Source organism: Heloderma suspectum, chromosome 4 (genome assembly GCF_057233095.1).
Source record: "Heloderma suspectum isolate Gila_16-S chromosome 4, 16-S_ref, whole genome shotgun sequence".
Lineage (NCBI taxonomy): Eukaryota > Metazoa > Chordata > Lepidosauria > Squamata > Helodermatidae > Heloderma > Heloderma suspectum.
In genome coordinates, this window is record NC_139461.1 from 168762055 (window position 1) to 168775986 (window position 13932).

The 13932-nt window shown below is 44.6% G+C and overlaps 1 protein-coding gene across 1 annotated transcript in view; it reads left to right on the top strand.

Moving 5' to 3' along the window:
- PAPPA2 (pappalysin 2) overlaps positions 1-13932 on the top strand; it is a 198917-nt gene that overhangs the window by 65195 nt on the left and 119790 nt on the right. Inside the window, exon 8 of the mRNA XM_084851216.1 lies at positions 4442-4570. Within this exon, the coding sequence (XP_084707342.1) occupies positions 4442-4570 (129 nt within the window). The remainder of the gene's footprint in view (positions 1-4441; positions 4571-13932) is intronic.

Consider the following 13932-nt stretch of genomic DNA (forward strand, 5'->3'; position numbering starts at 1 on the left):
TGTAAACATACCCTCAATTCCTGTATCCTAGCAAATGAGTACAAAGGTAATGGGATGATTGATAAGCATGTGGGCATTTGGTGGAGATGACACAAAATTGAGCGGGATAGCTAATACTATGGAAGACAGAAACAAAATTCAAAGTGATCTTGATAGACTGGAGCGCTGGGCAGAAAACAACAACAGAATGAAATTTAATAGGGATAAATGCCAAGTTCTGCACCTAAGAAAAAGAAACCAAATGCACCGTTACAAGGTGGGCGATACGTGGCTCAACAACACTACAAGCGAGAAGGATCTTGGAATTGTTGTCGATCACAAGCTGAATATGAGCCAACAATGTGATGTGGCTGCAAAACAGGCAAATGCTATTTGGGGCTGCATTAATAGAAGCATAGCTTCCAAATCCCGGGAAGTACTAGTTCCCCTCTACTCAGCACTGGTTAGGCCTCATCTGGAGTACTGTGTCCAGTTCTGGGCACCACAATTTAAGAAGGATGCAGACAAGCTGGAGTGGGTTCAGAGGAGGGCAATGAAGATGATCAGGGGACTGGAAACAAAGCCCTATGAGGAGAGACTGAAAGAACTGGGCTTGTTTAGCCTTGAGAAGAGAAGACTGAAGGGAGATATGATAGCGTTCTTCAAGTACTTGAAAGATTGTCACAGAGAGGAAGGCCAGGATCTCTTCTTGATCATCCCAGAGTGCAGGACACGGGATAATGGGCTCAAGTGACAGGAAGCCAGATTCTGGCTGAGCATCAGGAAAAACTTCCTGACTGTTAGAGCAATACGACAATGGAACTCATTCCCTAGGGAGGTGGTGGGTTCTCCCACACTGGAGGCATTCAAGACGAGGCTGGACAGCCATCTGTCAGGGATGCTCTGACTTGGATTCCTGCATTGAGCAGGGGGTTGGACTCGATGGCCTTGTAGGCCCCTTCCAACCCTACTATTCTGTGATTCTATGTTATTTAACCAAAATTATTTAAATAAATTCAATTTAAATGTATTTGACCTGCACCAGTATATTCTTGTGCCCACCATTCACACACCCAATGGCCAGCCTGCTTCAAAGACTGTAGGGCTGGTTGCTCCTGTTTCCAGTTTGCTTTTCTTATTTGTTTGTAGAGTTGGTATAAAAGGTCATGAAAATTTTGGATTTGATAGTGTCTTGAATTTTACATTATTGATTTGGAGATTTCGAAGCTTCTTTTTTCGGAAGGAGCAGGATGGCCTGAGATGTGTTGTCTTTTCATGTGGTCACCCATAAGCCTCTTCTGTCCTGTTTCTGCATTCATTTTTTTAAAGTCTTCATGAAAATTTTCATTTAAATAGAGACAGTGTGGTGTAGTGGTTAGATTGTTGTACTGGGACTCAGAAAATTCAGGTTCTAGTTTCCACTCAGCAGCCTAACCTGCCTCACAGGGTTGTTGTGAGGATAAAATGGAGAGGAAGACCCTGTAAACTGCTTTGGGCTCCTCACAAGAGGCAAAAAGATGGGATATAAATGTAATTATAAATAAATTTAGGGCTCTGGATAGGGGCAAATGCTCCTTCCTTGTTCTTCTTGACTTCTCAGCGGCTTTTGATACCGTTGACCATGGTATCCTGCTGGACCGCTTGGAGGGGTTGGGCATTGGAGACACTGTATTACAGTGGTTCCAGTCCTTCCTCTCCAACAGATACCAGAGGGTAGCACTGGGAGAGGAGGTTTCAGACCCGTGGCCACTCACTTGTGGGGTGCCACAGGGTTCCATCCTCTCCCCAATGCTATTTAACATCTATGTGAAGCCACTGGGGGCTATCATCAGGAGGTTTGGGGTGCAGCGTCATCAGTATGTGGATGACATGCAGCTCTACCTCTCATTCAGATCTTCACCAAGGTTGGCCATAGAATCCCTGTCCAAATGTCTGGAGACGGTGAGTGGCTGGATGGGGAGGAATAAGCTGAAGCTGAACCCTGACAAGACCAAGGTACTTTTGGTGGGAGACAAGAGGAGGTTGGGGGATGTTGACCCGGTGTTGAATGGGATACGGCTACCCTTGAAAGACCAGGTCCGCAGCTTGGGGGTCATCTTAGACTCCCAGCTGTCCATGGAGGCTCAGGTGTGAGCTGTGAGCCAGACAGTGCTGTACCAACTCCATCTGATATGGCGGCTGTTCCCCTACCTTCCCGGCCATCTGTTTCCATTGGTAGTACATGCCCTGGTCTCCTCTTGTTTAGACTGCTGTAATGCGCTCTATGTGGGGTTACCCTTGAAGACGGTTCGGAAGCTGCAGCTGGTACAGAACGCGGCGGCTCACCTGATTAAAGGCAGCCGTCGGCGAGATCACATCACTCCAGTGCTGAAGGAGTTGCACTGGTTACCAGTTGTTTTCTGGGCCAAATTCAAGGTGTTGGTTTTGACCTTTAAAGCCCTATATGGTTCCGGCCCAGCCTATCTCAAGGAGCGCCTCCAGCAACACCAGACAGGCCGCTCAACAAGATCAGCCTCGGATGGCCTTCTCTCTATCCCATCAGCCAGGACAGCTAGGCTGGTGAGGATGAGGGAGAGGGCCTTCTCTATGGTGGCCTCCACTCTGTGGAACTCCCTCCCTAGGGAACTCCGCCATGCCCCCTCTTTAATGAGCTTCCACCATGCATTAAAAACGTGGTTGTTCAGGCAGGCATTTGGGGTGGGTTAGGGTAATTTTAGAAATGTGATGTTTTTAATGTTGAATTTTATTGTTCAGCCATAGAGTGGCTGGGTGAGCAGCCAGATGGGCGATTAATAAATGTAATATATAAATAAAAAATAAATATGAAAACACACCTTTTAAAACATACTAAACCTAAAACTGGAGCACTTGTGCTAGGAAGTGAGAATCAACTACAGTGTTTCGTTGCAGGTCCCGCTTGTCAGTTCCTGCCAGTCCCTGTGTTTTAGACTCCCTACGAGGTTTCTGGTCCACTTATTCAGGCGAGAAACTGCAGTTAGTAGACACTGGTACCTTTATGAGGCATTATAAAGGAATACCTACAGCTCAGCTGAAGTCTCTTGTGGATGAAGAATATTACAGCAGATTGTTTAGAGGGAGCAATGCAGTCTGCCCCCACCTGAGTTGATGGGATCATGTTATGGTACATCCCATCTCTGGATGTCCTCTTCCTTCTCCTTGTGAAAATGGAAGACTGGTCTCACCATGAAGGTTTCCGCTGCTCAGATAGAGGAGGACATCCTGGCCTAGCTGGCTGGGCCTCCATCTCCTTCTTAAGGAAGGCACCAGGTATTTTTCTTGGAGCCAGAAATCTTTTCTGTCCTCTTTTCTTGTTTGATGCAGGGCTTATTTGTTTTTCGTACTGACTACATTCTAAAGTGCTGGATGCTTTCTTTGTTATTAGTTTGTGTCTCACTCAGCTATAATACTTCCAAACCTGAGAGGATGACCCCTCATGGTGAAAGCTAAAAGCCTCTTGGAGTGCCACCTCCAATCAGCCAATGGGAGGAGTCACCCTCTCAGGGTGTCCTACTCCATCTGAGCAAACAGAACCTTCACAGTAAGACCAGAATTCTGCCTTAAGTTCAGTTTGTTTGTTTTACGTGTTTACTGATTAATTAGTAGCACAATATCAGATTTTAATTCCAGTATTTTACCACCATTGTCAGTGTCCTTTTACCTTTATCTGCTAAAATGCCATCAAGGCAGTGTACCTTTATTCTGCAAGGTAATGTAGAAAGTGGGAGGGAGTATCTCAAAAATTCTGAAATAAAATGTTTAATAGCAGTCAACCAAGAAGTATTACCTGATGCATTTCATGCCCATATAAGAATTGACACATTCATATATAAAATCTTATTGAGTGGTGAAATACACAGTTATCATTATTCTACATTGCTACTACATTCCTTGGTTACATAATGTCCAATCATCTTAAATATACACAACTCTTTACTAATTAATTATTTTTGTTTAAAATGTTCCTGAAACCAATATCTCTTAAAATACATAAATTATGGGAAATAATATTCCTCCTCTTAGGGTCAAACTAGGCATGATGTGGGATCTTCTTGTTTGGCACTCCCAAGGTTTTTTTCTGTTTGCCATGGGCCTCAGGAGTTCCAGACAGAGAGCTTCCATGTCATGCCTGGTTCAATCTTTGTATACCTTATTGGCCTGTTTCTTAGCTTGCACATCAGCAGCTGTAGACCTCCATTTTAGTAGGGGACTGCTGTGACAGAACTTTAGTTGCTAGTGTTCATACTGGAAAGGAGTGGATTAAAGAGCCGCTGGTGGATAATCGAGAGGAAGTCCTTGGAATCTGGGACAATGTTGGGGGCTAATGGGAAACCCTGAAGGCCAGTTTGAGCCTGTGAGCCACCAGGTGCCTATCCCTAGTATACATCTTTATTTATTTGTTTGTTTGTTCTGTCTTAAGATTTGATTCTGCTTACTTCTCCAGGGAAGTCACGATAGGCCAGCCATATCAGTACCAGGTACAGGCTGTGGCAGGAGCTGCTGTAGGTGAAGCCTCCCCACCTCTGTTCCACGTTCATGGCTCTCCCTATTGCGGGGATGGAAAAGTAAGCATGTAAGTACTGAGATACCTTTTCGAATTCTCTCTCCCTTTTTTTTAGTTTTGTTTTCAATGAGCCAGCAGTTTACAGTCCCAAGCATTAAACTGCTCTAGCTCTCCATTAAATCATATGAATACCACAAAAATATACTCCTATATTATTAGGGGTTTATTTATTTAGGGAGCAATTGTATGGCCCCTAGACAGCATCGGGGGCGGGGGGATAGGATACTTCAGATTCCTGCATCTGAGGTCGGAGACAGCGCTCCAACTTGGGATCCAAGAATCTGCTTTCCACCCCCTTCCCCCCTGCAGCTGGCATGGAAAGAACTGTGCTGGCTGCCTCTCCAAGGTTAGAAACACAATCTTGGAGAGGAGGTAAAGGGGGCATTCTGGTGAGCGTGGAGTGGAGAAGACTGGATTGGCCGGGATATGAGCTATCCCAAGGCCTTTCCAGCCTCCTTCCCTCCCCCTCTGGAACGCCCCAGCTAAACAGGGCAAAAAAGCCTGTCTAATGAAAATGCAGAATGGGAGGAGTGGTGGAGGTGATGATCACTGCTCCTCCTGCTCTACATTGGATGCTCGTAAGCCTCTGTTTGGAGGCTTCCAAGTAGCGAGGGCAGCAGTCATAGGATTGCGTCCTTATTTATGTATTGCATTTTTAAATCACCAAAGAATCCAAGTTCTTTGGGCAGTGTACAATACATTAAAAACATAAAATACAAACAGTGCAACAGTGAATAAAATCAGCACATAATAAAACCAAGATAAAGCCAACAGCAAAGAGTGAAAACAATGCAGCGCATAAAACCAAGGTAAAACCAACAGCAAAATAGAAGAGTGCTAAGATCTAAAACCCCTTCATGGATCACTGCCTTGTTGTGGCGAAGGGGCTTGCGTAACTCAGTGAAGCCATAAGCTATGCCGTGCAGGGCCACCCAAGATGGACAGGTCATGGCAGAGAGTTCTTGCTCCTTGGGAGGAAAGCTATGGCAAACCTAGACAGCATAGTAAGAAGCAGAGACATCACCTTGCCGACAAAGGTCCATCTAATCAAAGCTATGGTTTTCCCAGTAGTAATGTATGGCTGTGAGAGCTGGACTATAAGGAAGGCTGAGCGCCGAAGAATTGATGCTTTCGAACTGTGGTGCTGGAGAAGACTCTTACGAGTCTCCTGGACTGCAAGGAGGTCAAATCAGTCCATCCTAAAGGAAATCAACCCTGACTGCTCATTGGAAGGACAGATAATGAAGCTGAAGCTCCAATATTTTGGCCACCTAATGCGAAGAGAAAACTCCCTGGAAAAGACCCTGATGCTGGGAAAGACTGAAGGCAAAAGGAGAAGGGGATGGCAGAGGATGAGATGGCTAGATAGCATCACCGATGCAATGAATATGAACTTGAGCGCACTCCGGGAGAGAGCGGAGGACAGGAAGGCCTGGCGTGCTATGGTCCATGGGGTCACGAAGAGTCGGACACGACTGAACGACTGAACAACAACAACAAGAACAAGATCTAAAAGCACTAACAACAGTTCTTAAAATGCAGAACCTCTCCCCTTATTTTTGCAAAGTTTCCTCCTTTTGTTATACATGGTCTGAGATATCAACAGGAACATCTCAGTGTATCTGGATATCCTTGCTTTTAGTAATTGCTGGCACAAATCAGATGAGCATTCAGATGCACACCTGAATGTATATCCCAATGCAGATGTGGCCAGTTGCTTTCAGTAGGGTGTGCATCTGAATGCCACTGCTGCCCTTCACTTTTATTGGGATCTGCAAGCCAGTGTGCATCATTCTTTTCACATCCAACCACGTATACAGATTTCAGTGTATTTTTGGCAACAGTGGAACTGCAATAACTGTCAGAAATTGAACCTGTTGGATTACAGTTATATCTGTATAAATTATTAATATTCATTGCTAGACACTATACTATTCTTTAGAATATTCAAAGTGCTTCCTATACTTTTCTTAGTAAACCTTACAGTTCCAAAAGGGTGAAGACAGTCATAGTATTTAAAGAGCAGTTACAGTGCATTTTTTACTTTTTGCAACTTGCATGACAGAAATACATACTATCAACTTGAATGCTGATTCACCTGTAAATTTTGCCCCTTCTTAGTAGGCTGCCCTTTTAAAAATTGTTCTATGCTCATCTGCCATTTTACTGAAAAACAAACATTTAGTGTGGAGTGTATGTGTGTGTATGAGATTGAGAGAGGGGTGGGGTTGTGTGTGTTTTGTGATGTTTTTTCGATATCCTTCAGAATTACTTTTCCTGATTCTAACTGAAAAATTCTGCAAATTTGCATAACAGGTTTTCAGAGCCTGCCTCAGGAATACAAGGTATATGTGCTGAAAACAGCGAGGGCACTTACAAACCAGTTCCACCGCACTGAAAACATTACAGCTTCACTCTACTATTTCTCTATATTGTTATACCTATCTTTCAGATGGGAGGTTGAAGCTGAGAGGGAATGGCTTGCTGAAGTTCCCATACTGAGTTTATAGTAAAGGAGGAATTAGGGATGCTGGTGATGTTTTCCAGGCTCAAGCCCAGAAACGAGCTTTGGAGGCTCTGTAATGCTTGCTAGAAGGGAGAGGTGAGCATTAGAACCCCCTGAATTGTTATCCTGCTCAAATTAAAATCTAAGATGGAGAAGATTGCCATGTTTACCCTTCCTTTGAAGGGTGCCTGTGATGTTATCACCCTTCCCCCACCTGTGATTATTATAACATCACCACTCCTCATAAATATTTTGACAACACCAAGTACTGATTCTAGCTCCAGAATTTCAGTACCTCTATAATCTTTCAACCTCTTTCTTGAGGTAATACCTTAGAATGAGTATGTGTGGAAGGAATACATCAACTGTAACTTAAGCCAGTGGTCTCCAAACTTTTTTGATTGTGCACCCCCAACAGTGAAAAATTTTTGATCACGCACCCCCTATATATATATATATATATATATATATTTAATTTATAGATTATATAAATGTACTACTGTACTAATATATTATGTACATTATAAACATACACACACAAAAAAAATTAAACAGGATGAGATAAAGATGAAATAAAAAAACTTTAAAAATATTGTTTATTTATTAACGGTACAACCCCCCTTTTTGCTCTCACTTTAAAAAATAATAATAATAATATTTTTAGTGAGAGCCATGTGATTGGATATGCTTCATTATTTTGAAAATCTTGGTTTAACACTTTCTGATACAGCGATTTGAAGGTCTGGTTCTAAGTTCAGTTCTTTTTAAGCCACCTGTCCATTTTGTGAGGGTTAGTTCAGTTAAAACTAGATAATCTGTAAATCCACGAGGGCACCGCTGTCAACTTGCGAGGAGGGGAAAGGTCTCCTTGCGAGGAGGGGAAAGGTGTGCTTGGCCAGGCTCCTGCCTGCACCAGAGCCTGGAGTCCTGGTCGCCAGCCCCACACCCAGTGCAGAGTCCCCACTCCTTGGCCGACTGGTGGCTTGGCCTGGGCTGGTTACCCTTCCTGCTCTCCTTTGGAAGGATGGAAGCTGAGAGGAAAGTGCCTGATTCCTTCTAGCTTCAAAAGGAGAGTGGGAAGGGTTAATCTCCTTCCTGCTCTCCTTAGGTAGGATGGCAGTTGAGAGGAAAGCACACGGAAAGCACACGCACGCACCTTGCCTTGGCTTCAATCTGCCAAAGGAGAGCGGAAAGGGTTAATATCCTTTTGGGCTGTTAATCCTTCCCACTCTCCTTTGGCAGTATGGAAGCTTAGAGGAAAGTGCCCTTTCTTCTCGGCTTCATTCTGCAAAGGAGAGTGGGAAGTGTTAATCTCCTTCCTGCTTTCCTTCAACAGGAAGGCACCATGGCCCCAAGCAGTTGCTCTCAATAGGACAGGAGCCACGGCTCCTGTCCCATCCTGCCGCCACCACCGCCCACCTCGTAGAAGCAGCGGGAGGCTGCTCAATGATCAGGCAGCTTGCACACCCCCATGGATTGTGTTGCACACCCCCTGGGGTGCACACACCCCACTTTGGAGACCACTGACCTAAGCAACAACTTTATTAAGGAAATAAAAAAGGAAATTCTCAAGGCACAATTACAAACAATTCCAACAAGAAGAAAAGGTGGAAGACAACAGAAGAAGCCAATGTGGCTTCACAAAAAGCTTAGAGATGACCTGAAAACAAAAAAAGACACATATAGGGAGTGGAAAGAAGGCCAAGCACCAAAGGAAGAGTACAGGCAGGTAGCACAGAATTGCAGAGATGGCGTCAGGAAGGCTAAAGCTGAGAACGAGCTGAGGTTAGCGAGAGATGCTAAAAGCAACAAAAAGGCTTTCTTCAGCTACGTGCATAGTAAAAGACAGAGGAAAGAAATGGTTGTTCAGCTATTAAATAAGGATGGCAAAAGGATAACAGATGACAAGGAAAAGGCAGATGTGCTCAATTCCTACTTTGGCTTAGTCTTCTCCCAACAGAGGGTTTATGACCCCTCTGGCAAAGGCGAAGTACAGGCTGAAGGGGCAGGATTGCAGCTTGAGATTGATAGGCATATGGTCAAGGAACACCTAATTACTTTGAATGAGTTCAGATCTCCAGGGCCAGATGAACTGCATCCTAGCGTAATAAAGGGACTGGCAGAAGAACTCTCAGAACCGTTGTCTGTTATCTTTGAGAAATCGTGGAGGATGGGTGAAGTGCCAGATGACTGGAGGAGGGCTAATGTTGTCCCTATCTTCAAAAAGGACAAAAAGGAGGAACCTAGGAACTACAGACCAGTCAGTCTGACATCAATCCCTGGGAAAATTTTGGAGCAGATGATAAAGCAATCCATCTGTAAGCACCTTGAAAACAATGCCGTGATTACTCGAAGCCAACATGGATTTGTCAAGAACAAATCCTGCCGGACGAATCTGATCTCATTTTTTGATCAAGTAACCTCCCTTGTGGACTGTGGGAATGCTGTAGACATCATATACCTCGACTTCAGCAAAGCTTTCAACAGAGTGCCCCATGATATCCTGATGAGCAAACTAGCTCAAAGTGGGCTAGATGAAACAACGATCCGGTGGATCCACAGTTGGCTACAGAATTGTCAGGGTGGAAACTGAGCCCATAGAACCCCAGAGCAATTCTCATTCTGAGGACGAACAGCAATCCGTGAGAGAGGAGCCCGCTCATCCCTCACAGGCACAGCAGCTGGCAGAAATTCCTCCTGCCAGCATTCCTGAGATAGATAGAGACCCTGGCAGTGAGAGAGTGCAGGATGGGGGCTTGCTAGATGCTCGACGCAGATGCAGGGAGCGACGAACGATGGAGGGCGCTGAAAGGAGGCATAGCGTCCGTTTGGTGCGCAAGCAACGGTCGCGTCCCATGGACCCAAGGGAAAGAGGGAGGAACTCTCCGTAGCCTATAAGTTCAGGGTCTGCAAGTGACTCTCCTTCAAACGAGGACCAACTGCCTAACCCGGAGCATAGCCTACTCTGCTGTTCGTTGCTTAGTTGCTGGTGATTAGCATCTGAAAGAGTCATTAAGTTGTAAAAGGATTAAAGCCTTGAAAATAATCCTTTTGTCTGTGTCTTGAGTTGGCTATTGGAGTAGACTGAAAGAGGCCGCTAGGGTGCTCCTGACAAGAATCGGCCTCAAAGAGTACTCATCAATGGGATCTTCTCAAACTGGGGAGAGGTAATGAGTGGGGTACCACAAGGCTCAGTCCTGGGCCCAGTGCTCTTCAACATTTTTATTAATGACTTGGATGAGGAGGTGCAGGGAATGCTGATCATGTGCAGATGACACAAAATTGGGCGGGATAACTAATACTTTGGAAGACAGAAACAAAATTCAAAGTGATCTGGATAGACTGGAGCGCTGGGCAGAAAACAACAGAATGAAATTTCATAGGGATAAATGCCAAGTTAAATAAATGCCTAGGAAAAAGAAACCAAATGCACAGTTACAAGATGGGGGATACGTGGTTCAACAACACTACAAGCAAGAAGGATCTTGGAATTGTTGTCTATCACAAGCTGAATATGAGCCAACAATGTGATGTGGCTGCAAAAAAGGCAAATGCTATTTGGGTCTGCATTAATAGAAGCATAGCTTCCAAATCCTGGGAAGTACTAGTTCCCCTCTACTCAGCACTGGTTAGGCCTCATCTGGAGTACTGTGTCCAGTTCTGGGCACTACACTTTAAGAAGGATGCAGACAAGCTGGAGAGGGTTCAGAGGAGGGCAACAAAGATGATGAGGGGACTGGAAACAAAGCCCTATGAAGAGAGACTGAAAGACCTGGGCATGTTTAGCCTTGAGAAGAGAAGACTGAGGGAAGATAATGATAATGCTCTTTAAGTACCTGAGAGGTTGTCACAGAGAGGAAGGCCAGGATCTCTTCTCGATCATCCCAGAGTGCAGGACACAGAATGGGCTCAAGTGACAGGAAGCCAGATTCTGGCTGAGCATCAGGAAAAACCTCCTGACTGTTAAAGCAATACGACAATGGAACCCATTCCCTAGGGAGGTGGTGGGCTCTCCCACACTGGAGGCATTCAAGACAAGGCTGGACAGCCATCTGTCAGGGATGCTCTGACTTGGGATTCCTGCACTGAGCAGGGGGTTGGACTCGATGGCCTTGTCGGCCTCTTCCAGCCCTACTATTCCATGATTCTATGATACTATGATTAGAATGCTGCCACCACCCTCCGCCTCGTGAGGAGAGAACCTTCAATTTCTGTGTGTGGGTGAGTGGAGATTCATAGACCATGGCTTATCTAACCCTTTTACTGGTAACAAATGAACCCGAGAATGACGTGTTTTGAAAGAACAAATTAAAATGAGACTTTATTTACACAGTATAAGATGTTTCAATGCAGTTTGAGTTTTATGTGGTAAAAATTCTTGTTTCAAGTTTTTATTAATTCCTTACCATCTCTACCCTTTCTTATTATTCTTATGAATAATAAGACATCAGCATAATAAATATACCCCCTCCACCTCCCAGGGGATCTAACCACCCCCAAAGCTGGAGCCCAGGGCCCTGATCCCACCCCTCAGAAAGCCCATCCCTGTCTCCCAGCGCCTGTGATGCCCCCTCTCTCTCAACTGAAAAGGCAGCAGCCAATCAGGAGACACCGTTTAAATCTGAACAGTCTACCCCCCCTCCCCCCTCCTCACCATAGCCTTCAGGAGAAAGGACATGTTAGAACACATCCATCAAGCAAACCAGCATTAAAATATACAATTACACAACAAAACAAAATTCCATTTTGTCACAGTGCCTTTTGTAGCATCACTTCGCTGCAGGGGAGGGGCTGCTTTGAAGAGCTGCTCCCAGGGAAACCTGGGAGGTGGGGTCAAAATCCCACCCTAGGGCATGAGGGTTCCCCATATCCTTTTACCCCAACCCTCTGCTTTCTGAGATGCAACTTTTCAAAACAGCTCCCTAGCAAATAAAAGGGAGAAGCATCTCTTTCTTTGCTAGGGGGCTGCTTTGAAAGATTGTCCCTGAGAAAATGGGGGGTGAGGACCAACAGCACTTAGCCATGGAAGACTGTCTTATCCCAAGGATCCCCTGTGAAAATGGGCTTTTGGCCCTAGTCCCTGTTTTAATGTTATACATTAAAAAAAGTATGTACCTGTCTCACAGCTTAGAGATTTATGGGCTGACTACTGTTTTTATTTATTTATGTATTACAACAATGTATATGCCATCTTTATCTACCAAATTATCAAGGTGGCTCCAAGAGCTGGCCCTGGTTCAGTTAGGCCCTGTTTGCCAGCCTCAATAATATTTATAGAAGTTGAAGGCAAACGCCACAGGTGCTTGGATCAGGTGGTTTGGCTCATCACTCATGAAAGCAGTTTTCTCTACTGCTTTCTATTCCTTTAGAAAAACAAACATTTTTAAAGTCATGAGTTTTTAAGGCCAAGAAAGGATGGAATTATCCAGCCTTGAATGTTTCCAGTATTTCACTCTCACATTGGTTCCTGGACTATGGCTGTAGGCTTACCCAGGTTTGGGTTGAAGTTGCGCAGAACTACTACCTTCAAAATATAACTGCATCCTCTAATTCCAGGCCTGGGGCTACTTTTGTAAAGGGAATGGCCAAGAGTCTTTTACAAGATGCTGCCCTTTGGGGAAATTCGTGACCAGAACTTGTAGCCAGGAATGGGGGAAGTTGCAAGGGCCTTGCCTTCTTAGCATCATGCTGGGCTTTCTCACTTAATTTTCAACTTCGATACAAGCAATAGCATGCTCCTAGTTTTTTCCTTCACAGAGAAAAGTGTGCGGGCATTATCATACTCCGCTCTTAATTTGATGTAAAACTGTTCCTGCCTTCCAGTATTCTGGCTAAAGAGTTAAAACGCACTGGGATGATTAACAGATACTTGGAACAATTCCATTTTATTTGTTACTAATTTTTTAAAAGGTGAAAAGTATGAAAAATATTTAATAAATAACTGTAGGTTTTATTAAATAATACATAATACAATTTAAATGTTAGACGATACAGGTTGGGTTTTGCTGTTTTTGTACTAACCTATGATCTGCAAATGAAAATGTGGTAATCTGGTACTAAAAAATACAACTGTAAATCAGCATAAAAGTAATAATAGTAATGTATGGAAGGTCTAGGTGACAACAGATAGAATGTAACTCAGTGGGCTTTCTTCTAAGTAGACATTCATGACAACGGAACAAGAAGCACTTGAGTATTACCTGGACTTTCATGGAATTGGCTTTGCTCCATCAAGGACACACGAAGCAAGATAAGCCGAGTGTACCATACCTTTAAAATCTGGTTTTCAGGGGTCATATGGTGCTTGAAAGGAACATACTTCTGGGTGGGGTGGGGGGAATAGAACTGAATGTTATCAAACTGGCAGGGGCTGCTCAACCATTGAGAGAGGCTTGTTTCTCCCTCCCCCCATCCAGGCTCCCCCCTGCTACTACATTATTATGAATTGAGAGCAACTAATTCCCCATGTGTGCAGATTCCCTGAAGAAGCCGAAATCCCTGGTTCTCACGTGCATCATCTGAAGGGTCCCCCTGAGAGCTTCCCCCCACCCCAGTTTTGCCCCATTCCAGCAATCTGCTGCAGAGTTATTGCTCCCACCCCATTTTTCTCCATGTGTGCACTTTTGCATTGAGAAGCCAAAATCCCTGATTCTGAAGTGCAGCATCTGAAGTGCAGCATCTGAAGGGCCCCCCCTGCCACCAAGAGCGGCCCAGCCCTTCAATTTTGCCCCATTCCAACACTCTGCCCCAGAATTATTACTTCCAACTCCCCTTTCTCCCTCTCCCTGCTTGCAATGAGAAGCTCCCATAAACCAAGGAGCAGGGACTTTACATAACAATAGAGGAAGTTGTAGACTGGAAACTA